A 25,843-nucleotide genomic window follows, 5' to 3' on the forward strand; every position below is an offset into this window, starting at 1 on the left:
CAGATTGTTGCGTATTTGATATTGCCTATAGTAGACATGAGTATGAAGATCGAAATTCTGCTGTGATGTCAAACTATGACCGTTTCGTTTTAAGACGCAATAGCGTAATTGGTGCATTTCTGTCATCTGTTGCCATCCAGCACGAGAACAAGTATAAATTACAACCAGCCCTTCTCAGGGCCACCAACACGTTCTTGAGGCAATGTTGAATATTTCTTGGCTAGCAAATGCTGAAAAATGCGGTTTTCCGTCTGTTACACATGATGAAAAATCTTAACTACTTCAATCACGTAATTGTAGAGTACCAAAAGGTTGCTATTATTGACAACAGTAACAACACTGGCAAGTTTGTTCAATTATCGTCATGATTTCGGATAACCATTTGCCATGGAATAAATTATACATAAAACACAAAGCGCGCATTCCTAGTCAACTAGGTATATTCTGTTAGGGTAAGAAGCATTGTGCGACCAATCAGAGGTCGACATTTGCGTTTCGACAAGGCTACAACAAGATTACAACTTTCTGCATTTGGACGGGTGCTTAGATGATTTTCCAATCGATTACTGCAAAAATTACGAAAACCAGTTGAAAACTGACTAAGTTTAAAACGTTTGAAATTGGACAATTTTCGTGACGCTCTCGATGTTTTTGGTTTTTGAAATTGGATCCCTGTATTGAAATTGGTCCCCTGTATATGTTGCCGTAGGACGTAATTCTACGTCAAAAATGGTAGCTTTTCATAGACCTGTTTCAAGTAGCAGGCATGATTGTATCGGTATCGGTATGTATCGGTACCATGTACCGAGGAAAAAATTATCGATACTCGACTGTCGATACTTTTGCAAGTTTTGGCCAATGCTACTCCGGTGCCATCTCAATGATACATTTGTTGGCAGGTACACAGCTGACGAAGAAATAATGCGCTTCCACGCTCAAATTTCGCTTATATACCGACAAACTGAGAGCAGCGTAATTCATCCTCTTTTTCGTATTCCTAAATTCTATCACTTTCGCGGCGCCGCCTTTGTTATGGTGTAAGTCCTCCGTAGATGTGTAAGGAAACCATACGAATTTTTGTTTAATCAAACAGGTAGCAGCTTTGTTCATTGTTACATCGCTATTCCGTTAAATCGAATGTGCAAGTTACGTTTAACCAAATCCATAAATTCTAAAAACTGAGCCACAAACGTCAGCGCCATTCCGAGATATATGGCTTCCCAATACAAGCGTGCATCACGCAAACGTGCCAGAGCAGTGGAGGAAGCTCGATCCGGAAAGAAGCGGCCGAGATCGGATGCTCAGCGGGCTAAAAGCCACCGACACAAAAAAGAGAAACTAAAGACGACGTCGCTTCATCTTCCGCTTGGGATGCTGGAGTAGGGACGTCCAGACAAGGTAAATTTTTCAGGGGCTTATTACATTATTAGCATCGTGCTTAATATGATTGTATTTCTCCAGTTTTTACCGTAAAGTGAGAGCGTTAATAAGCCCCTTTATTATTTTTGGAACTATTTCAAGCAAAAATAATATACAAAAAATATACCGCTTCACACCATTAAAATGATTGACCCTAAGCGAGTGTATTGCCAAAGCTATTGCAAAAAAAAATAATGACATAAGACAGGCTGTCGTAATTCTACGTTAACCTTGCGGTCGTATCTTATAAACAACCTCTTCAACTATTTTATATAATTTTAATTAATCGTTAAATTTGTATGCAATGCAAATTTAAAAGCAAAAACTGGTTTGTAAAAAAACTTTTCTCAAACAAATCATCATATTCCGTTCAAAGAAATAATTCCCTTCTTTTGATAAATGATGAAACTAGTGGATATCGATTAAAACGGTTAACACAATCGTACACTCTCGTCAAATTTATGAACATATAGTAAGTTTTCAGGATGTACCTCGAAAACTTATCGTCAAGCCTCTGCGGTTAAGGATTCGTTCGGGATTCTTTTCGTTCCATTTCTTCTCAGCGTTGCGCAACAATTGTTGCAATTATTCAACTATATTTTGCGCCAATTTCAGTTCCTTACTCGCTATCAGTAGCACCTAATCTTATAATGAAACTTAAAAGATTATACGGCACCACACTACAGAAATATCGTCGTTTGATTGTGTTTATGTGTGAACGAGTGTGAGTTTACGTTTATGTGTGTGCTTCCAAATAACTAACAATGACACGTTAAACATGAAGAAGGACATCAGGATTATGTGTTCAGTACATTCAATGCCCAACACGAAGTGCAAAGATTATCTATGAGAGAATCCAAAAAACACTGCAAGAAACCTAAAATTCAGTTAACATGCCATGAATGAAGGTAAATGCAGCATTGGACTCATGAATTATTTGGGTGAACTTTCTTTGGTTACTAACGATTGATGGATTGAAAAGTGTTTGACTATAATACGCCTCTACAACTCCAACAAAATAGAAGTTTATAACGCCCACAAACGACATGTATGTAAATATTAGGTTAAAACAAATTAACGTTACATATTATGAGCTAGTCGATAGGCTAAACGATTGATTCCTACTTTTGTTTTCAAGCTATCGTATAAGGACTATATACATCACAATTGTTTTCCTGTTTCGTAATATTATTACGAGAAATCGAGAAATAACATCCAATAGTTTTATTGTCGCAACGACACGCCGTGAACGCTTTGGGATTCCTTTCGAACTAGTATTTTATATAGACTATGAAATAACCAAAGAAAAGGGATACACTTTACTTACTGCGACCCACTTAGTAGAACACCTTCTTCAGCTGCTCGTAGGCACTGTTCATAATGCCCCAGCTGAAGAAAGCCCTAGTGCAGTTCATGCTAACGCCCTTATAGACGTTCCGCAGCTTCCGGTCGCGTTCGTGGTACACCTGCCGGAGGGCAGACCACATGCTTTCGTACGGGGTACCGATGCGGCTTTGCATGGTCACCTTGATCACGTTGAGCGGGTAGAACACCGAGCTGATAAACGCCCCAATACACGCACCGGCTACGAATTCCTGCGTCCGTTGCGTTATCACCGTCGGCTGCAAAACAAAACGAAGAACCATTACTCATGCATAATTACATACATACTGAGAAACCAAATAACTTCTTTCATCAGATCCCAGTTTATGCGCACGACCATGAACCAGACTGATTAGATAATATTTGTTTTGATTGAAAGACAGTCTGCTCTCCAAAATTCTAAAAATAACCTCCTCAAGAGAAAACTATGAAGTGCCATCTTGTTAGTGCGAACACTGACAAGTGAAGTGACCATCATTCAATCGTATCTGCGTAAAAAAGAGCGAAAGTACTATTTGCACATGTTAGGACTTACCCGTTTCGGCAGTCGTTGGTCCGCTTCTTCACGCAAGATAAAGAACATCGCATTTGAAGGACCGTTGCGCCACAGAATCGGCACCAAACCTCGGTACAACTCCTTGAAACCGTACTCGATGAATATTAATCTAAAAAATTTACACAAAATAATATTAAAGTTTCTAACATTCGCTGTCCTTACTAACCGAAATGCGTGATGAGTATTCTTGTATTTTTGGTGATAATTCGCGGCTGCCAGAATGTTCTGTACCCGCTCGAAAGGCATTAGTATCGCTTCCACCGAACCGGCCATTAGGCCCGCTATCGTCTTAGCCGAAAACTGATTCATACCGCAGTACTCGATCAGCGGCCGGCGGGTTCCATCATACACTCCAAACATCAGAGACAATGAAATAGTTCTCTGTGCGAGCGGGGGAAAAATCCCCCGATACAGATAGATGAACCCTTCGCTCCGCAACTGACCGAAAGCCTGATTGAGCTGAACCCCATGCAGCATCTGCCGGAAGATCATCTTGTAGATCGGATAGGTCACGGTGATATTCACAAAGGCAGCTCCCCAGCCGCAGGCAAACTCGCGCCAGCAGAACAGCGGCTGTGGACCACCAGTTTTGGGTCCACTCGACGACGGGTGGCCATTGATTTCATGACCTGCCCGTACCACGGCCATCGCCTGGTCGGCTGTCAGTTTTGAAGAAGGAATCTTGCTAGGAAAAAGCCTCTCTTGTTCTTTGTTTTGATAAATTTGCTGCACAATTTTAGAACGACGATTTGCTGCCAAAATTCTGCTCGCTTCAGCACCGACAGCGCCGTCGCTCTAGTTTGTTTCAGAAATAATCAGCATACCATCTGTTGCTCAATTGTTTCCATGTGATTCGCCCATTTCCGCAACATTGTCCACATCGTTCTTTGGTTTCTCCCCCAGGGAGGCAATCACGAATTATCAACACATAAATTCGTTATATAACACTAGAGATGCGGTAATCTCTCACAAACGTGTGCACGGCCTTCGGTCGTCTGTTCACAATAATTCTTTTGAATCGATATATTTCGCACCCACACCGCCTGTTTACACCACCATCGATCGTGGAATTCTGCTGATCTAAACGTTTTTGTTGTTTATCATTGTACGCTCAATCAAATTGAACATCAATAGTAAATACACACCTCGTTTCTCTCACGTCGTTCCACAGATTCCACTGATTAAAGATTGCTCTGGTGGTGGTGCCACTGCTCGAGACAATTTTTTACAACTTCGTCTTCGTTGTTTTGGTTATTTCTGCCTCATAGAGTGAACGAATAACGCGATTTTGCTGCGCTTCTTTTTTGGCAATGCTACGAAATGATGATAACAAAATTTTGCGAGCGAAGGACGAAATCCAATCACTGCACCAGGTCAACGTCAACATCAGCTGGCGAGGCGACAGCTCAAGTATAGATGACAGTTCTAAAAGGTATGCTATTCACGTCGATGCATAGGTATCAGTGATCGTTATGAACTTTTTCCAATTTTGTATGAAATTTGAAATGATTTTGCATTTTAAACTAAACTTATAAAACATACTTTCTGAAAAGTTATAGAAATGATGTTGAAACATGTTTTATTTGTGGGGAATACATGCTGCGGTTTAGGTAAAATATGCTAGTTTTCATCAATTTGCCGGTAACCTCTTTGAACTTTTCGTTTTTTTCTTGTACTCTAATAGCGCTTCTAAATAGAGTCGCTTATGTTTCATACAGTAACAAAAGTCATGAGCTATGACAATGACTAAGATTATGCTCCAACTATTAGAAATATAGCATTTTTATATATTTTATTTCGACATATTGTCGCAATTTTTCACACTACATCTAAATTAATATCAATTTCTAGTGTGTTTCAACTGGAGATTCATTCTCCAACCAAAAAAATCAGATATAAAACAACATAAAACGAGAAATTTCCAAAAATGTTCTGAATTCCATACAAAACGCGAAATTTTTCATAACGAGATTTGTTTGTGTGCGTGGATAGACAAAAATGTAGCATACCTTGTAGAACTGTCATCATACTTGGGACAGCAACGAAGAACAATCTTGACACATGCACATGTGCGCTCTGTGTATGCGCGCGCGTCGAGAGAGAAAAACACAGAGAGAAAACAACAACATCGCTGTGGGGCTGTCAGATAAATGTTGAGCACGCAAAAATCTGGTAATCCGCAAGTTATCACTTTTGAAGAACAGATTTGGATAACTTTCCAGAATCTTGTACAGTGGCACCGGCACTCTGAGACTCCGAAGCGCGTAGACTGTAGAGTCCTAGCTGGCATTATTGAACGCGTTTTTCACGTCTAGCATGACAATTGCGCAACAGCGAATGCTCCTTCTTTTACGCTGGAGTGCTAACTCGGCCGTCTTGGTGACGGAGAGATTAGCATCCACCGTGGAATTACCTTTACAGGAGTCGAATTGGTTGCTTGACAGACCGGTTTCATTCTCGGTGAGTCTCACAAGTCTGTTGAGGATTACCCTCTCAAGCACCTTTCCCGCTGTGTCTAGCAAACAGATTGGTCGATATGCCGATCCCGGCCTTCGGCAGTAATACCAGTCTCTGTCGTTTCCACTTATCCAGGAAGAGGTAGTCATCTAAGCATTTCTGCATGACCGCCCTTAACAACCCAAAGGCTACTCTTACTACTTGCCAGGTTCGGGATTTCGTCGGGTCCCGGAGCTTTGCTCACCTCTCGGGACATCGCTGGTGGTTGCTTCGCCCGGAGTGACGGCCCCTGGTCTTGGCCGTAACGACCCTATAAGCATCACCCTATTGATTTCCTAGTGTTCCATTATCAGCCTCGGCTTTCAACAGCTTTAGCCCCCTTTAGTTCCATGGTTACACGATCAACCATCTGAGCGAACCTTTCTGTAGGAGGAGGGGGAGGAGCATAGCAACTGCAGTATCCCGTATTGCGTCCACCTTGGCACCCTTGTAGCCCTCATTCGAGTGCGACACAATCTCCTGAATCAGGAACCCGCCTGTCGTCCATATAGCCGCTATCCCGGACTTTTCTCCTGCCCAGTTACCGTTCTCGGTAGAGATGCGGTAGGGGTCCGATACGATGGTAATATCCGAAACAACTCAGTGGCTGCTTGGTATAGCAGTTGCTGTGCCGCGTATCAGTGGTCCGGGTTGAATCGCGTAGCCCCCGCACCTGTGGTTTAGTAGCCGGCTTGCTAGGCGGGCACTTGGGGCCTCCCGTGACGTGCTTAGCGTCCCGCTTATCGTTGCATACCAAGCACTTGGGAGGCGCCGCGCAGTCTTGCGCTTTATGACCTGCACCACCCAGCATCGACATAAGCTAGACCTTTTTTATCAAAACGTATATTTGACACGGCACTATACATATAATGTTTAATGGAGCCAACTGAAGACCAATGATAAGCTAGACCTGTCGGGCCTTTTATACGACCAGGACTTATGTTCCCTCTCGAAGTAGCAATAGAAGACAATGTTTCAAGTGCTTCGAGATATTGCTACGGCAGTCCGCAAACTCGATTATGGCAGCGAGCTGTACCGACAGTTCAAGATTCAATTACGAGGAATGTTTCCGTCGTAGCGATGGTGGCGTTGATGTGCCTTTCCCCCTTGAACTCAGTTGACAGTTGTCGCGCGCCGTGCTGCTGGAAATAGCCGATAAGGGTTATGGTTGCTAGAAATGCTGAAAGTTTATCTTTTGTGGAATATGTTCAGCAGGTGTCGCACAAGTTAATGGGGAACCACATTATTTTAGGATTTTGTACAGAGTGGTACGTCTGTCTAAGGTTACAAGTGAAGTCACTATAGAGTTCTTCATTTGATTCTGTATTCTTTGTTAGCTGTAAGAATTTTTAATAAATAATAAATAAACAGAGATGAATTCTACGCACACTATCTTAAACTAGTTGAACCGTAGTGGCTAGCCACTTTTAAAATGCAAGTTGGACTATCACTTGGACTCACTACAAATACTGGTATTTATTCTAAAATGATGATGCTTCTGCTAGTTTGGAATCAAGATTCAACTATGACAATTCGACAATTCAATGCAGATGATCAACGCTAATTTGAAACTCAAATGTTAACCTTAACTGTGAGAAACATCCTTCTTTCAGTGTATTATGAAAATGCTTGGATTAATCGTTTATTTGAAGACGAATGAATATTTTGCCTCCCATACGGAACCACTGCACAGAACATTCTTTCCATTATTTAACCATTTTCGAAAAAAAAAATTCTAATGATTTTTTAATATTCGTTTAAGCTGTATAATTTAAATAAGAGTTCAATTTTTCAATTGTATGATGTTACATTTCAAGTAAAACTTACAAAACAAACAAAAACAAATGTGATTGAGAAAAACATAACAATTATCAAAATAGTTGTCTACGATACTGGACTACTCCAGAAATTATTCACTCGTGCAAAAGTTTGCCTCCGTTCTTTATAATAGTCATGGCAAAGCCTAGAATAACTGGGTACTGACGTCTCCTAATTATTTTTGGGCAGTTCAAATCTCTCTGTGATACTCCGGTATAACCTCACACATTATCAATTTCACGCATGAAAAGCCTGTCTCCCGCGTTCCCTTGTTCCTAGTTTTAAACCTGAAATGTGTGGTGTAAGCCTTGAATGTGTATAAGGTTTTCAACGGGAAATACACTTAGGTCTTTTTACGCAGATTTCGAAATTAACGCATTTCGGATTCTACGCAGATTTTTCAGAAAAGTCGTTTTTGTCGCGGCTTTTTTTAATGGCATTTCATTTTAAAATCGCTTATTTAGAATGTCTTAGGATCGTTAGTTTTACATTTTTCATTGATGTTCAGCTCGGAGGCGAAAATAACACTGCTGTTTATTATTATTATTATAATTATTTAAAGTATTTAGCAAAAATGGTTGAAAACCTTTAGCAAATTAAGTTTTCTACGAATTGAAGCGGTTTTTACGTCGATTTTGGAATTTGTCTTGTTCTTTTCTGGTAAACAAATCTTGGTTTCTGTAATGCTTGGTTTCTGTAGGATAGTACCTATGTTGGATTTTAGAAAAATCGAAAACTATATGGCGATATTTCAAACATCGAAAATAAAAACCGTTAATCCGTTTTGACATCATGTTTCAAAGTAATGACAAATAGTGTAGGCTTATACTGTATCTGTATTTATAAAGTAACGACATGATATCTTATTATTTAATAACGTATTGACTGGTAAGATTTTTACATAACGGCAAATGAATTATCGCTTTAACCATACAGTTTGAACGTCGGAGTATAGTTAAAGGATAACGTTGGAGCTCTTGTTTTAAATAACCCATCATGTACTTGACTTTTTCATAGTCGGGTACTGTCTTATACCATCACTTAACAACCTAATTTTGATGAAGCTGTATGATGTTACAGGACTTATTAGATATGTTACTATAGATTGACGTTCATAAACAACTGATAGTGGTTTGGTTAATTTCAAATCTCTGGGACATGATGAATATTTATGACACTACGTTCCTTTTACATCCCGAAATAATCTTCCTCTGTCTTCAGCAAAGCATTATATTCTTGGCGGTTTCTGTCGATGCAACTGGATCAGAACATTTAGCTATGTGCGAATAATAACACGTGTGCCTAAGAAAGTTAAAACTCAGTTTACTCTGATTTCCTCACGCTTCAATGGGTCCGTATCAGGCAAGAGGAGGTGTGTAGAGGACTAAACGCAAGCAATGGTAACTTGTAGTTGCTACACATAAAAAAATAACAAACTTTGGTGTACCTCAGGTTCATAGTTTGCTCGGAAAGAAGACAGTTTTAGTAACTTGCGTTTGGCGTGTGCCTGACCACTGACAGCTTACGAAACTATATATATTCCGACTGCAATGATGCTAATGTTCGTAAGATCTTGCTTGGGAAACTCTATATTCTGAGTCTGCTGAATTTCTATTATATTACGCATATTGTTAAGAGGGAACCATGCTTGGTTTCGCTCTTTTGCTCTTTGAATGCTCATTGGGCTATATTTTGTCGACGTACCACGAGATTTATTTCTGTGAATCAAAATAACGGTCATGTCAAATGAGTTTCAGTTATGCGGAATATTCCCGCCGCTGCGGTGGTGGCGCTGATGTGCCTTTACCACTAAACTCAGTTGACAGTATTCGAGCACCGTGCTGTCAAATGAGCAGAAAAGCTGAATGTTTATCTTTTACGGTATATGTCCAGTACGTGTCGCACAAGTTAGTCGGAACCACGATTTTCTTACGTCTGTTTGTCTGTGATCACACTTTACTTCACCATTCAGCATGACGAGGGATGTAATTTGGAGGATATATTTTTGCGCACACCAACTGTTTTACACCCTTTCTATCGTTTGCTTGTTAGTCTATTCTCTGTGATTTTATTACTGATAAACAACACGCTCAATTGGCACAAACTACAGTCGCCGTTCGATAACTGCACGACTTTTAACTGTAATGCTTCTCAACTGCAAGACCGATAACTGCAACAACTTTGCAGTTATCGGACCGCAATTCGTCAAATTTGATGTCAAAGTCATATTTGACATTGAAGCGACAGATCTCGCGGGGGGATACTAAATGCAGTCGAAAATGAAAATTGTTGAATCTCTAGAAACATTTCAGGAGGACTCTTTCATTTCTCTAGATTTTTTTGAAGTAGAATACTTCTCTCAGGAAGTTCTGCTACATAGGGATGTGAAATGAAAATCTAAAACCGAAAAAAAGGAAAAATATGTCCAATTTCAAATGCTAATAAATCGGTTAGTATCCGATGGATTTGCTTCGTTCTTGCAGCAACAGATTGCAAAATTTTCTAAGATTCTTCCCAAAATAAGATAATTGTAATTTTATTATTCACACTATTGTACTATTGAAAATAGTCAAGCCTTGTCAAAACGAAAAATTCGACCTCTGATTGGTCGTTATATGATTACTTCCCAAGTACGGTCGACAGAATCATATACCTTGCAATTGAAAACATGCTATTTGGCCTATATAAGAGCTTGTTTCAGCCAGAGCCGCTCATAATAGTTCTAGACAGCGACAACAGCAGTCGTCCTTCCTTAGCAGCAGCACTAGCCCTGTGGTTGGTCACCACGTCTCAGGAGCAGCGCGGTTCTTCTCAGCGTGTGTCGTCAGACTGTTATTATCCCCCCCGTGTTGGGGCAGCATGAAGATTGCCATCAGGGAATCCAATTTTGGAGGTCAAAATGCCTTTTTCAAGGAAAATAAACAAGTCATTGAAAGTTAATAATTTTTGACAACGCAAGCAAGATTCTGTGTTGGATCCTAGCAATTTAAATTTGTCGCACCCGTCTAATTTACTGTATGTGAAATAGCTTCCACAGTGCATGTTGTCCGTGTATCTTAATTCCCCCAGCATTAACAGAATTTCGTCGTCTCCCAGCTGCCAAGTTGCAACATGATGCAACACGCAACAGCGAGCAAACGAAATCGCTTGAAGTTACAAATCGCAATAAGATACGAGTTAAAACCGTTTCGTGTGTGAGAGCACCATCGGTGTTTATTCGCTGGATACAAAAATCAAATGCGAATTGTGGAATAATTCGTCTAAAGAACATTAGGAAACTGAACTGAAAGGCGTGGCCTTTTACGTAGCACCCTTCGGCTATAAAAGAGTGTTTCTGGGAAAACTAGCTACACTCATTAGTCGGAAGGTGAACTGGATGGACCGTCCACAACGTTGTCAGCAGCAGCAGATATCGGCACTCAGCAGTAACAGACCATAGCAGCGGGTCGCGCCTGTGGCTGCCTTCAAAATAAACAAATCACTTGCCCTGTGGTTGGTCACCACGTCTCAGGCCTCTGCCTGAGAACGAACGCCAACGCGAGCGATCGGGCGAGATTTTTGCCGTACATCAGCCGGCACTTCCTCTAATGGAAAAGTTGGATCATTATGTTCAGATAAATATTACTGTCGGTAATATTACAGAGATGCGATTGCATTATATCCGATATGGAATTGAACAATTGGTCGGCGTGCGACCAGACCGAACCAAGCGCCATTTTTTTGAAAATTGAGTTTTTAACACTAGTGGATGTTAAAATTGATAATCTATATTTCACGAAGAAACGAAATCATTTGAACAGTTTATAATGGTATTATAACAAAATTTCTCTGCAGCAGCTTGCAGGAAGCATACGGGGTGAGTGAACATTGATCGCCGATTACTCGAAATAATGTTTTTGGCGCTTGGTTCGGTCTGGTCGCACGCCGACCAATTGTTCTTCTGAGGACAAATAAAACACTTGATTTGAAGAATTAATAGTTTTGGGTACCAGTAGCAGTATGGTAACAGCCTCAGCGGTAGGTGCAGCCGGTATTTCCATGAGGCCGATGTTATAAGAAAGTAAATGGAAGCGGCACGGCGAAACAGTTCGGGTGTGCTTAGACGCGCGTCATTTTTCGTTGTTGATATTATTACCCACATGAAACGAGGCGCCTTCATACGATAGCGGCGGTATTAGCGGTAGATGCATTTGCCAACACTTACTCCAGTAAAGCCGTGTCTAATTTTCAATGTGAAAACACCTTTCTATTGTGTCGGCCGTGCGCATTAGGCCGTAGGTTAATGTACAGCCGTAAGTAGAGCTGTGTAAAAGTATTCTACTTCAACCTTGCGGTCGTGGCCTTGCACACAACCCTCCTGTGATTTTTCGATTTCGTTTTCTAGTTGTCTCTTTATTCTGGATGGGAGATTATAGGTCGTAATAAAGCGAAATCACCATGTTATGTAGTTCACTTTTCGTAATTATTATAAGAGAAAAAAAATCCTTTGTGCATTGTTTGGCTAGCTTTCACTACCATTTTACGAACTGACAGGTGTCACGGATCCTGCTGACATTAATGTTGCTTTTACTTGCATTATGTCAGTGGTTCTGAGCTTTCTGTCAAAGTTTCATTCGAGAATTGAGTTTCAGAAGCGTCTCGTAAAATGGTCAATTGTAGTGATGAACTTTAACTTCGCCCGAGTCTTCGCCTACATATTGGTTATGTAAAGTAGTTACTAAAACGCAATAAATCATGATGCGGAAATATGAATATCAAATTGATTAATCAAAAAGCTCGCCTATTTTAGTTTTCTGCTAATTTTTGCCACAATTCCATTAAAAAAATACATATCGACATCATTGGAAACAGAAATGGTAGTGACGGACCCCCTCTAAATTTTGGCATGTGTCAAGTGTTGCACTTATCGAACGGCACTCGATAACTACAATGTAAACATGTTGAGTTATCGAACGACGACTGTATTTTGCATAGAAAAGATCTATTATCTGTTTCTGTTTTTAACTAAGCATTGCCAAAAATTTCACGGCTAGTTGTTCAATTGTGATTAAAGATTGGATGTCAGGTAATGCACGGCAAGGGTTAAAATTCAGTTTTTAACCGACGATGAGTGATTAGTCAGCATGAAATGGAACAAAGTTTTTTTTCTATGGGGTCACGGGAAGCTAGAAAATTTGATGTTTCAGAACTGGTATAAAACATTATTTACCTTCACAACAGGACAGCGCACCGGTGGTAGTGTAAGTGCGTTTATTTGTTTTTTTCCTGAATGGTTTAGAAATGAAAAAAACTGACCAAAATCTGAATTGTGACCACCGTTTAGCAGGAGAACAAAACCAGTGATTACAACAGTTTAGTGATAATCTATTGACTATTCGATTCATCGTGTTTGCTCAACACCTGCCACCCTTTGTTTTTTCCAAGCGTCGAGAGAGAAAAAATCACTAAAATACGCTAGAAAGTTTACGAAAATTAGAGACTAATGGAAGATTCTGAAGCCTTAAGTAGGTGGAGAACTATCATACAGTATTGCAAAGAGAACTGCGAATCATTCGTAGACGATTCGTTTCCCCCGGCACCGAAAAGTTTATATTACAAACCAGCATTGTATGTTCAATCTAGTCGTGATATTCAATGGCGTAGACCACATGAAATAAGTACCGAGGGTGGAAGCAATCCCCCCTGGGTTGTCTTCAGGACACCCCATCCATCTGATATATGCCAAGGAGTTTTGGGAAATTGCTGGTTGTTAAGTGCCCTGGCAGTTCTCGCCGAGAGGGAAGATCTTGTGCGAGAAGTGTTAATAACCAAAAGTATATGTCCTCATGGAGTGTATCAAGTGCGACTCTGTAAAGATGGCAAGTGGGTAACTGTTGTGATCGATGATTTATTACCATGTGATAAAAGAGGCAATTTAGTATACTCACAAGCTAAGGGAAAGCAGCTCTGGGTGCCCTTGATAGAGAAAGCTGTTGCGAAAATTCATGGCTGCTACGAGGCGCTAGTGTCCGGGAGAGCAATCGAAGGATTGGCAACGCTAACCGGGGCACCATGTGAGAGTATACCGCTGCAACCGAGCTCGATTCCACTACCAAGTGAGGATGATTTAGACAAGGATCTCATATGGGCGCAATTACTTAGTTCAAGATTAGTAAAATTTTTGATGGGTGCAAGCTGCGGTGGCGGTAATATGAAGGTGGATGAAAATGAATATTTAAGTAAGGGACTTCGACCAAGGCATGCTTACTCGGTTCTGGACGTTAAGGATGTCCACGGACATCGTTTACTGAAGCTGCGTAATCCATGGGGTCGTTACTCATGGCAAGGCGATTGGTCGGATGAGTCTCCCCTGTGGAATGATGACTTGCGAGGGTTGCTGATGCCGCATGGAGGATCTGAGGGCGTTTTCTGGATCTCATTTGAAGATGTTTTAAAATATTTCGACAGTATAGACATTTGCAAAATTCGCACCGGCTGGAAGGAGGTTAGATTATTAGGACGGGTGCAACCGCTTTGCACATTGCTTTGTGTACTCTTGATGGTGCACGAGCCTACAGAAGTAGAGTTCACTTTATTTCAGGAAAACCAAAGAAATTCCGAGAAATCTCAAAGATCCCAACTGGATCTGTGCGTAGTCGTATTTAGAACGCGTGATTCAACGAATACCAACGTAGGAAGGTTAGTAGAGCACAGTAAAAGACAAGTTCGCGGTTTTGTTGGCTGCCATAAAATGCTGGAAACAGATTTGTATCTCTTAGTTTGTTTAGCTTTCAACCATTGGCACACAGGTATTGAGGACCCGTCCATGTATCCACAATGTGTTCTGGCTATTCATAGTTCAAAAAAACTGTTGGTTGAGCAAATCAACCCACCATCATACCTGCTAGCAGATGCCATTATCGGTCTTACTCTAGCGAAGGGACAAAGGCACGAGGGCAGAGAAGGTATGACGGCATATTATCTGACAAAGGGATGGGCTGGCCTGGTGGTTATGGTCGAGAACAGACACGAGAACAAGTGGATTCATGTGAAATGCGATTGCAACGAAAGCTACAATGTTGTTTCCACTCGTGGGGAGCTGAAAACGATCGATTCGGTGCCCCCGATGCAGCGACAGGTCATTCTCGTACTCACCCAACTCGAGGGCAGTGAAGGATTCAGTATTGCACACAGACTTACCCACAGATTAGCGAACTCCAGCGGATTACACGACTGGGGCCCACCTGACAGTTTGCATTGCCCATCGATTGATGGCGTCATCGATCTACATTCTCCTCGTTTAATAACGTAAAAAGCGTTTTATAAATAAAACATAAGTGTCGGAAATACACACGATGCGTTTGGACTATTTTATTTCGAGAAAAAGAAAACCCCTTTTTGATTGTTTCAGGCTTGTAAGGTCCAACACAGTAGTCTAGAGTTTTATTTTGTGGGTCTCATTATTGCTAATTGTGGAAGTAGAATGCATCCTTTTTTATTTTACTTGTTTTGAAGCCCAATATCACATACTAAGTATGTGCTAATACGTTATAATACGGATCGGGGTTCTCTGGCCAGCAGAATCATTCATGAGGATCGATTTGTCAAGAGGGATTCGTTGGGGTAGGTACCATAAAAGAATGTATGTAATATGAAAAGGAGAGGCCAGAAAATAAACCCACCCATCACACGATACCGAATAGTCTTATTATTGTATTGATTTCTGCACCCATGTCCCTGACTACCCGACGAAGCGGACCAAAAAATTTTGTTGTCGAAAAATCCTTCAATTTTATCAATAGTACTTGATTAGGTCGGATTTGGAGCGGATAAGTGCCAAGCACACACACACATGAGAAATCGATATCGGCCAGCCCTTTTTAGACGAGATGTCCTTTGTTTTTCACAGTCACTTCAAATATTTTTTACACGCCAAAAACAAGGATGCCAAACATTTAAACAGATTCTTGATTTTGCATTTATCTAAAATAACTGGTATAACATTTTGCAAATTACTTTGCAAACAGTAGTACCTAGTTGTACATACTTATATAACTTTTTGAAATCATTTTACTTCATTCTATGTTGGATCTAGCTGACATTAACAGTAATATACCCAACAAACAATTGTTGAGCCACTATAATAAGGCTGTTATTGGATTCTGAATTTCATTCGAAAAGAACCCCTATTTGCATTTTTCCACATTTTGTAAAGAGTTTAAATTTATTTCTTATGTGCCTGACACCCTCCAAGAAAATGACAAAATTGGAAAAAAACTTGATTTGGAACACAAACAAAAAAGGATTGTGATTTCGAACTCATCAGATAATAAATCACATTCTTAATGTTTTATTATGAAAGAGTGTGACCACAGGCTAAAGACCTACTTAACACTGGCGATTATATCTTGGTGCACACGGTAACGATCCTTCAAAACACGATGAAAAACTCTTAGGTAGTTTTTTAGCAATCATGATTTAATCGCGTTTGAAGTTTCTAATTTAGTACAAGCTGCTGTAACGAGGCGCGCTTAAAAACGCAGTAACTTTATTCTAATTGAATAAATCACAATCCAAATTAATTAAGTAACAATTATTAGCTGGTTCTACCACGCTGTTGTTATAATTCTCAAATTGGTTTATGGTTTCTGTTAATGGGAGAATGCTGTCAGAAACAAATACTTCAAACGCTTCAAACAAACTTATACAGTTTTTTTAGGGTTTTCACGAATATGACGAAGAACCTGGCAGCTCTGTTCAGAACTTAAAAAACACGTTTTGTTTTCAGCCGTTCTTTTTGACGTTTCTTCTCGTCTTTTTTTCGCAAATCTACCGGTAGATTCGAACAGTGTTTAGGCAGATTTTAATTTAAGCCTTAGCATTAGGGAAAATTACTCCAAGTCGTTGCACTCGCAATGGAAAGTCGGTTAAATCGTTACGAGAAAATCGAATTCCTAGGAGAAGGACAGGTACGTATTTGATTGCGAACCACTTCGTGTTCGACACTTACAAAAAAAAATCACCTACTTTTCAGTTCGCAACCGTCTACAAAGCTCGTGACATCGAAACGAACGAAATTGTTGCGGTCAAAAAGATCAAAATCGGTAACCGGGAGGAAGCGGCCGATGGTATCAACCGAACGGCACTGAGGGAAATCAAGCTGCTGCACGAGCTGCACCATGAGAACATTATTGGCCTGCTGGATGTCTTCGGCCACAAAAGCAACGTTTCTCTGGTGTTTGATTTTATGGATACAGATCTGGAGATTATTATTAAAGATCCGAAAATTGTGCTAACGCCGGCCAACATCAAAAACTACACGATTCAAACGCTGCGAGGGTTGGAGTACCTGCATATGCATTGGATTTTGCACCGGGATTTGAAACCGAACAATCTGCTGATTAGTGGAAGTGGCATCCTGAAGATCGGTGATTTTGGTTTGGCGAAATTCTTCGGTTCTCCGAATCGGCTAAATACCAATCAGGTCGTAACCCGCTGGTACCGTAGTCCAGAGTTGCTGTTCGGTGCCCGACAATATTCTACCGGAGTGGACATGTGGGCGGTCGGTTGCATTTTAGCTGAACTACTGCTTCGGGTTCCGTTTCTCCCTGGGGAAAGTGATCTCGACCAGCTGACGCGAATTTTCAAAGTCATGGGAACTCCAACTGAGGAAAACTGGCCAAACGTTAAATCTCTACCTGATTATGTGCAGTACAAATACGTGCCGCCGATTCCCCTGCAGGATATTTTCACCGCCGCAGCGGATGATTTGCTGGATTTAGCAAATAAAATGCTCGCTTTATATCCACCCGCTCGGTGTACCTGTACAGAGGCACTGAAGATGCCATACTTTTCCAACAAACCTGCACCATCTGTGGGAAGTAAACTGCCGATGCCGGCTAGTTACTACGCTGGCAGCAAGGACAAAGACGAAAAGCAGGCGGCCTTGAAGCGGAAACTTCCGGACACAGTGGACGGTGCGACCCTGCCAAAACGGTTGCAGTTTTGAAGGAACTCGGCTCATTCCGATACAATATATGTCTGGTTGTTTCGTTTTGTTACTGCTCTATTATTTAAGTAAAAAAGTATAATTAACGACGAATACTAATTTTTTAATTGATTTTTTCGATGAGGTCCTCTAAGGGCTTTTCCAACTTCATCGCACCTTTTTTTAACAAAAAAAAAAAATGCATGAAAGGGCCCACGTGATGGCCTTTGTGTTTTGGTTCGGCCATTCCAAGCACTCGCAAACACGATTTTATAGCAATATTTTTCTAGCAGTTCTACAAAATTTGAAAAATCGGATAGTATATCAGCTCTATTACCGTCAGGTTTGTCCTATTATCGTTAGGGGACTTTAATTTCTTGCATGATGGCTCTTCATATTGCAGAGCATTTTATTGCAATAGATTAGTTCTCTACGACTTTATTAACCCTTGCTTACCTTACCCAGCAGGCTAGGCTCGTGCTGTATCAAGAAGTCGTCCCCTTTCCACTCGGTTCTGGGTTGTATGGCGCCATGTTCTCAGGCGTCTTATCATTCGTAGGTAACTTTCAATTTGATCAAGCCATCGTGCACGCTGTGCTCCTCTGTTTCTGGTTCCGGAGGGGTTACTAAAAAGAATCGTTTTAACCGGGTTGTCGTCCGACATCCTTGCGACGTGTCCGGCCCATCGCAATCTGGTAACTTTAACGCCATTCTGTCTTCAGTTAGTACTCCACCCTAGATCGTTTGTAGCATCATCTGTTCGAAAACTCCAAGGGTCTTCTGAGAACAGTGTTGTCGTCTCTAACCCATAGACTGTCCGGTCCAACTAGTGTTTTGTACAGCTTCAGCTTCGTACGGCGGTGAACTCGATAGGATCTCAGCGTCTTGAGAATTCAAAGTAGGCACGATTTTCTCCTTGAATGCATCTTCGGATTTTCTTGCTGGTGTTGTTGTCAGCGGTCACCAGCGAACTCGTCGACCACCTCAAGCTCATCGCCGTCTGCGATGATCCGGGGTGGGAGACTAACATTGTTCTCCTTGGAGCCTCTTCTCTCCATATACTTTGTTTTTGACGCTTTAATCTTAGTTCGATACGCCTAGCTTCCGCTTTTAGTCTGGTGTAGGTTTCCTCCACTGTCGCAAAGTTTCGTGCTACGATGTCGAAGTCATCAGCGAAGCCTTTGAGCTGAACCCGCTTCGTAAAAATCGTACCACTCGTGCTCTTCATATCTTTGAGGCCGATGTTAAAAAGCAAGCATGCTTCTGTTTGTTGCATCACCATCCAAATGTTCATCGAAGTGCTGCGTCCACTTGTCGACCATATCCTTGCAAAGTCGGCTCATAGCCTTTACGGGATTGGTTAATCTTTTCGTAGAACTTTCGCGTATCATTAGCATAGTGAATCTAGCTCTTCATTATCACGATCCTCCTGCTGCCGCTTTTTACGTCTCAGAATCATGGTTATGTCGTTCCTTACTCGTCTGTTCTTGACCAGGTTCTCTCTTGTCCTTACCTTCAGGTAATTCAACCATGTCTGGCTTTTCTCTGTCACCGCTGCCTCGCATTCTCAGTCGTTTCTGCCACTCGGTGCCTCTGTTCCTAGTGTCGTCGTTTCGAATTTCCCGATGGCGTCGTTGCGGGTTCCCTGATCCAGCTATCCTCGATAGAAGCGGCGCCGAACTCCTCTACCGTGGGCAGTGCCGCTTCAAGCTGTTGCGCGTAAACTTCGGCAGCTTGCGGGTTCCGTAGCTGCTTGATATTGAACGGCGGGGATCGGCTCTGTCGTGACTGATAAACAGTCGACAGTTTTGAGCGCATACAAACAGCCGCTAAGTTAGTGGTCCGAGTCAATGTCCGCGTATGTTGGTGATGTCCAGGATAACCCGTCTTTCGACGAGCACATGGTTTGTTGCTCGTTAGTCAGGGGATTTTCAAGTGGCTTTGTGGATGTCCTTGCAGGGGAAGCATGTACTTCGGACTACCAATCCACGGGAAGCTGCAAAGTTGACGCATATTTGGCCGTTGTTGTTCGTCTCGGTGTGCATACTTTCGTGTCAGATCACCGGTTTATACAGGTCTTTCCTTCCGGTTTGAGCGTTCATATCCCCGATGACGATCTTGATGTCCCGCTGCGAGCGCAGTCGTAGACGTCCTCTAGCTGTGCGTAGAAGGCTACCTTTCCAACATCGGGTCTTCCTTCATGCGGGAAGTGCACATTGATGATGTAGTAATTGTAGAACCGGCTTTTGATTCTCAATACACTCATCCTGTCGTTGATCGCCTGCCACTTGATTGCACGACTTTGCATGCTGCCCTAACACAATAATACCGATACCCCGCTCATTTGTTGTGCCGCCGCTCTGGTATTACTAGACCCTGCAGCCATACATTGTCCTTACATTTTCTCCTTTCCGGCAAAGTTCCTGTAACGCTACGATGCCGAAGTGACGGGGTACCAGCTGATTCAGTAGGATCCTGTCGCCACCCGGGATGTTTAGTGATCTACAGTTTCATGTTCCAAGCTTCCAATCGGTGTCCTTTATTCGTGGCCTAGGTCGAAGCCGATTGTTCCGATCCGTTTCGTCTTCTTTAATATTTGTAGTATTTCAATTATTAGGCATGCTGCCCTTCTAGGGCCCTTTGATACCTTTGATGTAGCTGGCGAAACATCGCATTTTATAATTCAGCCGTCCGCTCCGGATTAGACGATGTTTGAGCCGGACCCAACATGGAGAACAGACGCTCAGGCAAGCTACCCTGTGAGGAGAACAGCTCCTCCTTCCCTATCAGTTTACGACCAACATCCCACCGGTTCACCGATCTTCCCTTGGTTGCTCGTATCCCAGTCGGTACCACAAAAAGAACAACTTTATGCAAAAACAGTAAAAAATGCTCGAATAGAACCGAGATGATACGATTATACGAATTTAACAAAAATTATTGAATATTTATGAAAATTGTTCAAATTCAACTAAATTTTTCTTCCGTTTGCTTACTTTTAGACAAACAAAATTATTTTTATTTTAATCAACGCCAATGTCTGTGTAAGCGCGAAAGTTGTTTTGTTTCTACAGCTGATCCACGAATATTTTCAGTGTGGTTGCATTTTTGCGCAAAATGATTTTTGAATGACTCTGACGTATTTGAATTGGACATAAATTATTTTGTTCATAATAGGAAAAATTTACTGAATGTTTTCCAGATAATATTGATATTTTTTTCGAATACAGGTTTGCCTAAGTATTCTTGATCATGTATTTGGTTATAATAAGGTTTTCGAAGAAACCATTTTATAGAAATGGCAAAGCTTTTTTACTGGTGCAGTAAACAGTGACAACCTCTCGACAAATATAACACCTTGCGCCTTTGACAGTTGACCTACTTCTGGTTGCGAAAAATATTGTGCTCCAATGTGTGGGTGTGAGTGAGAATGAGAATCTCGCAATCTTTATGCACAACGTCAAGCAGAAAACTATCGTGTGCTGCTGGCTGGTCTTTCTTTCCTGCTTTTGTAAAGTTAATTATTTTCTATTTGCACCTGGCGAAGTGATATGCAAATAGTGGCCAATTATCGCTGGAAAGTAGAAGATTGCAGTGTCACTAGTGGCTAATAACGTTGCTTTTTCGGTCGTGGCTTTTTGGTTTATAACCATTGTTGGTTTGCTAGCGAGTAGTGTTGTGTGTTTTTCTTTCTCCCGTCAGGAGGGTCGTGCCTCCAAGAAAGTGCGAAAAGTGCTAATCTAAAACTGTATTTCCGCTGTATTGTGTTGTTTTCATGTCGCCTGTAGTGTGAGGGAATTTGTGTGCTTGATCTTTTTATTTTTGTTGTGGTCTTGTGTCTTCGCTATTGTTGGTGGGTGACAGTTTCTCGAGTTTCTCACCTACATTCTCACCACCCACCGAGGTTCCTTGCCCGGTTTTGTTTTGCTTGTGCACTTGTGTTTCGCCGACGTCGTCGTCGTCAGTCAGTCAGTTAGATTCTGCTGTCATCCACAAGTTTACAGACATACGACGTGCCAGTAGGAGGTGTTTGTACGTCGGTCGGACGGCGGAGGCGCTTTAACCTTTCTGACATTGAAACTGCTCGTGAGTGCGGTTAGTGTGTGGCGCTGTGACTGATTGTAGCTCACTACTCTCTGTCGATCGGTGGAAGCAGCAGCAGCAGCATCGGACAATATTCCCGATTCCCAGATCGCCTTTGAAGACAAACGAGCCGGACCCGGTTGGATGGCCAACAGCTAATCCGCTACGGGAATATCGAGTTCGGAGTTTCTTTAGTTTATTCTCAGTTCGGTTTAAGTTTTTTCTTTCCCCCTCACTAATACGGTAACTGTGCGCGGGTATTTAATTCACTTCGGTCAGTGCTTGGTGGAAAAAGATTAGCCAGCGAAAAAGAATGGCCAAAGACGAGGAGGATGATTTGCTGCCCGACAAGGACGCCGCCAAAGGGTTCTACGCCAAGTACGAGCCGAAGGAAATTCTTGGAAGGTAAGTTACGTTGCTTTTAATGTGCTGATTGAGAAGGAAGAAGAGAATAACAGCGAGGAGGAGTTCAATCTGCTTCAATTAAGTTCAATTGGGGCGCCTTGTAGAATCAATCGGTGTCTCCGGAATAAAAATGAGCACGTTTTTGGGGTTCATTAACTAAGATTTGTCAGTTTCGGATCCGTGTCGTTCCGAAAAGGAGGCAAAGTCAATGTCCATTAATGTTTTAAAGTGGGTTGAAACACCACTCCGCCAATCAAATTCATTTGATAAGGAAAATTTTACGACTTTGCGCATACTTTCGCTTTCATTTGTGGTAATTGGGCGATTCATTCTATTATTAACACAGCACCGCTACAAACGCAAGTTAAAATGTTACCAGCTTCGGCGCGAAAAGAAAAAAAAAAGACAAGCCAACGAGCGAAAACCTATGAGCCTGATGATAAGTGGTCTGCTTTGGGGGAGTGTCGAGTCGGGGAATGCTAAATCGTCATCGCCAGCAGTGACGACAGTGCACCAACCTCCAAACCGTACAACGACCACGATGACGCCAACGGCCATCGGAATCGAGCGATGTTATGATCATTTTTTTACCATTCAAGCTATATCTTGGCCAAATGGCGGTCAATCGCACACGAGCACGAGAAACCGGGCTGGGACATGAATCAAATGTAAACACCGGGCAGCACAAACCCTGTGTTGATGTGACGGAACAGCATGAAATTGAAAATTATTTTCGGTCACACGCGTCCACGACTTTCTTCTCGGGTGAGCAACGGGGATTCTTATCAGCTTTTTTTTCGGAAACTATGTACAGTTTGATTATGCCATCGAATCTACTGGGGCGGGTGACAATCAGTACATATTAAGATTGATGATTTCTGCATTTCAGATGCGTAATTTATTCACACATCATCGCTCGATTGTTTGTTTCAATAGAAAATTGGATAGCCTCATTAAGGCGTCCAATTGTTGGTGAAGATCGATCGCAAAAAATATCATTGTTTGTTTGATATCCTGTTTGCTGTTTTGAAGCTAGTTGATTGCATGCCGTTTTATTTTCGCACCACTAGAGGTGATGCTGATTGCACAAACTAGTTGAAAATTTGTGTTTCGGATGGAACTTGTTGAAGCAGAAAAAATGTGTTGATTAAGTGACGACCACGAAGCGACAATAACGCAGCTTATAATTTATTGTTTTTATAATTGGCTCAGGAAAAAACAGCTCCGCTGATAGACGATGTTTTCTTTCTTGCGTGTATCACAATCTAAACGGCTTCAAAGAGGCGCAACAGCCAGGCTAATTGGTGACGCGCTACAAACTTACCCTAGACATCTTTGTGGGTGTTGATCTCTCCTAAGATACATTCTACGGCATCTGAATAAACTGCTTCAGAGTCAAATTACATTTTACGCTCATTAACGGAACAATATGGCCTAAATATTTGAAGTAAATAAAAAGCTGTGCTACGTTGCGAGACAACACTTTATCATTTGTCGAGTTACCGCAGATTAAAAATTAGTTGAATCACTGGCGCCAATTTCAGCGCGGGAAATAAAAGAAAGGCAACATTCTACTATGAGCTTCCAGTCGGCCAGGTGGGAACGAAACTAAGACCGCTGACTTTCACAAATCTCAAATGTTAGTATTACTTCAAAACCAAGGAATTCTCCGGAGCAGATCATCGGATCGCTTTCGGCAACAATCAAGGAGTTTCATCATGACCCGGCCGCAGGTATGACGTTCGATCGGGTTCTCAAAGCGTGAAGATTTATTCAATGCCGACGGGATAGAACTGAGGCAACAAAATTTCTTCTGCATTAACGAGGTCTCAGCGTTCCATTTCACGAAAGGTTTTTGAACTAACTCCTGCCATGACACCCACGGGATTTTACTCTTCAAGTGGAAGTGGTTACAAAACTGAAACCTGTTTTTGGACACCACAAGTCGATTCAGCCAACGATACGACTGTCTCCGCATCGATGAGAATGAAGCAGGCGGCATTGTCAATCGCCAGTACGAGAACTTCGAACTCAACAAGCTGACCATCGACTAGTTAAGGAGCCCTTTTTTTGTTTGTAGGCTGCCACTATCCAACAACGCAGATTCGGACCGTGATATTTCGCCCCAAGCGATCGTTTCTCATGGTCCAAAAGGTTGACGAGAAGTTGAATCGTCTACAGCGACTCAACATCATCACTCCAGTTGATTTTTCCGAGTGCCAGGAAGAAGCCAGGTGTAAAGGTGTAAATTTGCACTTATTATTCGGCCGGACTAAACGTTATTCTGAAGCCTCATTCATTTTCGTACAACTCGGAAGCGCATTTTAACTCATCAGTTGTTATCGCTGGCATTGGAGGGTGAAGTCTTTCAATATCCACACTGCAACAGAGCGCTCTTGAGTTGGTTTCCTGAATTTGGCTTAAATCTACGGCTGGAAAAATGCAATTTTGGTCAATCCAGCATCAAGTTCATCGGTCATATTGTAAGTTCCAACCAGATACCACGTCCTACTGATGTCAGCCAAGTTAGAGCCGCTGGCTTTTACGGCAAATTCGTTAGAGACATGCACCAATTGCGACAACCATTGGCCAATCTGCTGAAGAAAGATTACCAATTTGTCTGGAGCCAGCAGTTCCAGAAATCTTTCGTTAATATCAAGAATTAACGGTACATATCAAGAATTGTGCATCATGCATTAATTTCACACTATATAAACACTGACGGCATCGGAGCAAAACTACACTGCCCATAAAAGCAAGAGAGTCCCATATGAAAATGCTCACAATTGAGAAAATCGCAATTGAAATTCTAATCTTGAATTTGATGCAAATAACTATGATTTGACAAAGAGTATGTTTTATTCAACTGTATGTTTATGAGGTGGAACATTATATATTTCCATGAGTTCTAAGAACTTTTAAATGATTTCCAGGCTTGTAAATAAATGATGGGACTCGTTTACCTTTATTTTCTCTCTATATATATAGCATATCAGTCTCCACGCATTCTAAGACGGCCAAGGCATTTATTATCATTCCTTATTGTGTATCTCATGTAAACAGTTTATTCAATTCAATTTTTTTTTGAAATGGCCACATTGGATCATATGAGTTGCAATATGATGTTTTGGTTTTAACAGATTGCAACATGGACCGGTCCATGTTACTTACCAAAAAGTAACTAAAGCTGATAGATGAAACCTCGTTCGAGATAGAGTCTACAATCATCATCATCATCAAACAGTTCACTAGGAATCGATGCAGACCGTAAGGCCACACAACTGAACACTTTAATTCTACTCATTCCATATGCTTAGAAGGCTAAACTTAGGATGGGACTCATATGCCTTTATTTTCAATATGGGACAGACAAGGTTTGGTATTTTTCCAGTATTTTTCAGAACAAACTTTCAAATTTTATTAGGGCATACGAAAATTTGAATAAAATTAGATACATTGACAGTATAAACTAAAATTTGCCTTAAAGTCATATGGGACTCTTATGCTTTTATGGGCAGTACAGTCAAGTGAAGAAAGAAGCAGCGCTCTGTTGATTGTTGATTGTCCCATGCTGCTGGGTCGTCATTTCAAGCTTCAGACCGATCATCAACCGCTCCTAAAAATTTTCGGATCCAAGAAAAGAATTTCACTCCACTGAAATATATCTTCACTGATCAATTCGGATATGCCTTCGTAATTTCTACAGTCGGCATCGA

The 25,843-nt window shown here is 41.5% G+C and overlaps 4 protein-coding genes across 8 annotated transcripts in view; 3 read left to right on the forward strand and 1 right to left on the reverse strand.

Moving 5' to 3' along the window:
- Positions 1-1,995: 1,995 nt before the first annotated feature.
- On the reverse strand, positions 1,996-4,757 carry LOC129729816 (mitochondrial nicotinamide adenine dinucleotide transporter SLC25A51). 2 transcript variants are annotated; one of them, XM_055688650.1, is made up of 4 exons: positions 4,504-4,757; positions 3,525-4,438; positions 3,338-3,467; positions 1,996-3,041 (listed from the first exon to the last, which is right to left on the reverse strand). In XM_055688650.1, the coding sequence occupies exons 2-4, from the start codon at positions 4,004-4,006 to the stop codon at positions 2,757-2,759; spliced, it is 897 nt and encodes a 298-aa protein (XP_055544625.1). In that variant the 5' UTR covers positions 4,007-4,438; positions 4,504-4,757; the 3' UTR covers positions 1,996-2,756. The 2 variants fall into 2 exon arrangements, with proteins under 2 accessions (XP_055544625.1, XP_055544624.1); XM_055688649.1 differs by having other exon boundaries at positions 3,525-4,757.
- An 8,135-nt stretch (positions 4,758-12,892) lies between these two features.
- On the forward strand, positions 12,893-15,002 carry LOC129729817 (calpain-D). The gene has a single exon (XM_055688651.1). It carries the CDS (start codon positions 13,155-13,157, stop codon positions 14,961-14,963), a length of 1,809 nt encoding a protein of 602 aa, XP_055544626.1. The 5' UTR covers positions 12,893-13,154; the 3' UTR covers positions 14,964-15,002.
- A 1,444-nt stretch (positions 15,003-16,446) lies between these two features.
- On the forward strand, positions 16,447-17,753 carry LOC129729818 (cyclin-dependent kinase 7). The gene is made up of 2 exons (XM_055688653.1): positions 16,447-16,620; positions 16,686-17,753. Exons 1-2 carry the CDS (start codon positions 16,567-16,569, stop codon positions 17,658-17,660), a joined length of 1,029 nt encoding a protein of 342 aa, XP_055544628.1. The 5' UTR covers positions 16,447-16,566; the 3' UTR covers positions 17,661-17,753.
- Positions 17,754-21,079: 3,326 nt separating this feature from the next.
- The window catches only part of LOC129729819 (phosphorylase b kinase gamma catalytic chain, skeletal muscle/heart isoform), a 43,933-nt gene continuing 39,169 nt past the window's right edge, over positions 21,080-25,843 (forward strand). For all 4 annotated transcript variants that reach the window (XM_055688654.1, XM_055688655.1, XM_055688656.1 and 1 more), the window contains exon 1: positions 21,080-22,127. In XM_055688654.1, the coding sequence (XP_055544629.1) occupies positions 22,036-22,127 (92 nt within the window). In that variant the 5' untranslated portion in view covers positions 21,080-22,035. The remainder of the gene's footprint in view (positions 22,128-25,843) is intronic.

Source organism: Wyeomyia smithii, chromosome 3, assembly GCF_029784165.1.
Source record: "Wyeomyia smithii strain HCP4-BCI-WySm-NY-G18 chromosome 3, ASM2978416v1, whole genome shotgun sequence".
NCBI classification, from domain to species: Eukaryota; Metazoa; Arthropoda; class Insecta; order Diptera; family Culicidae; genus Wyeomyia; species Wyeomyia smithii.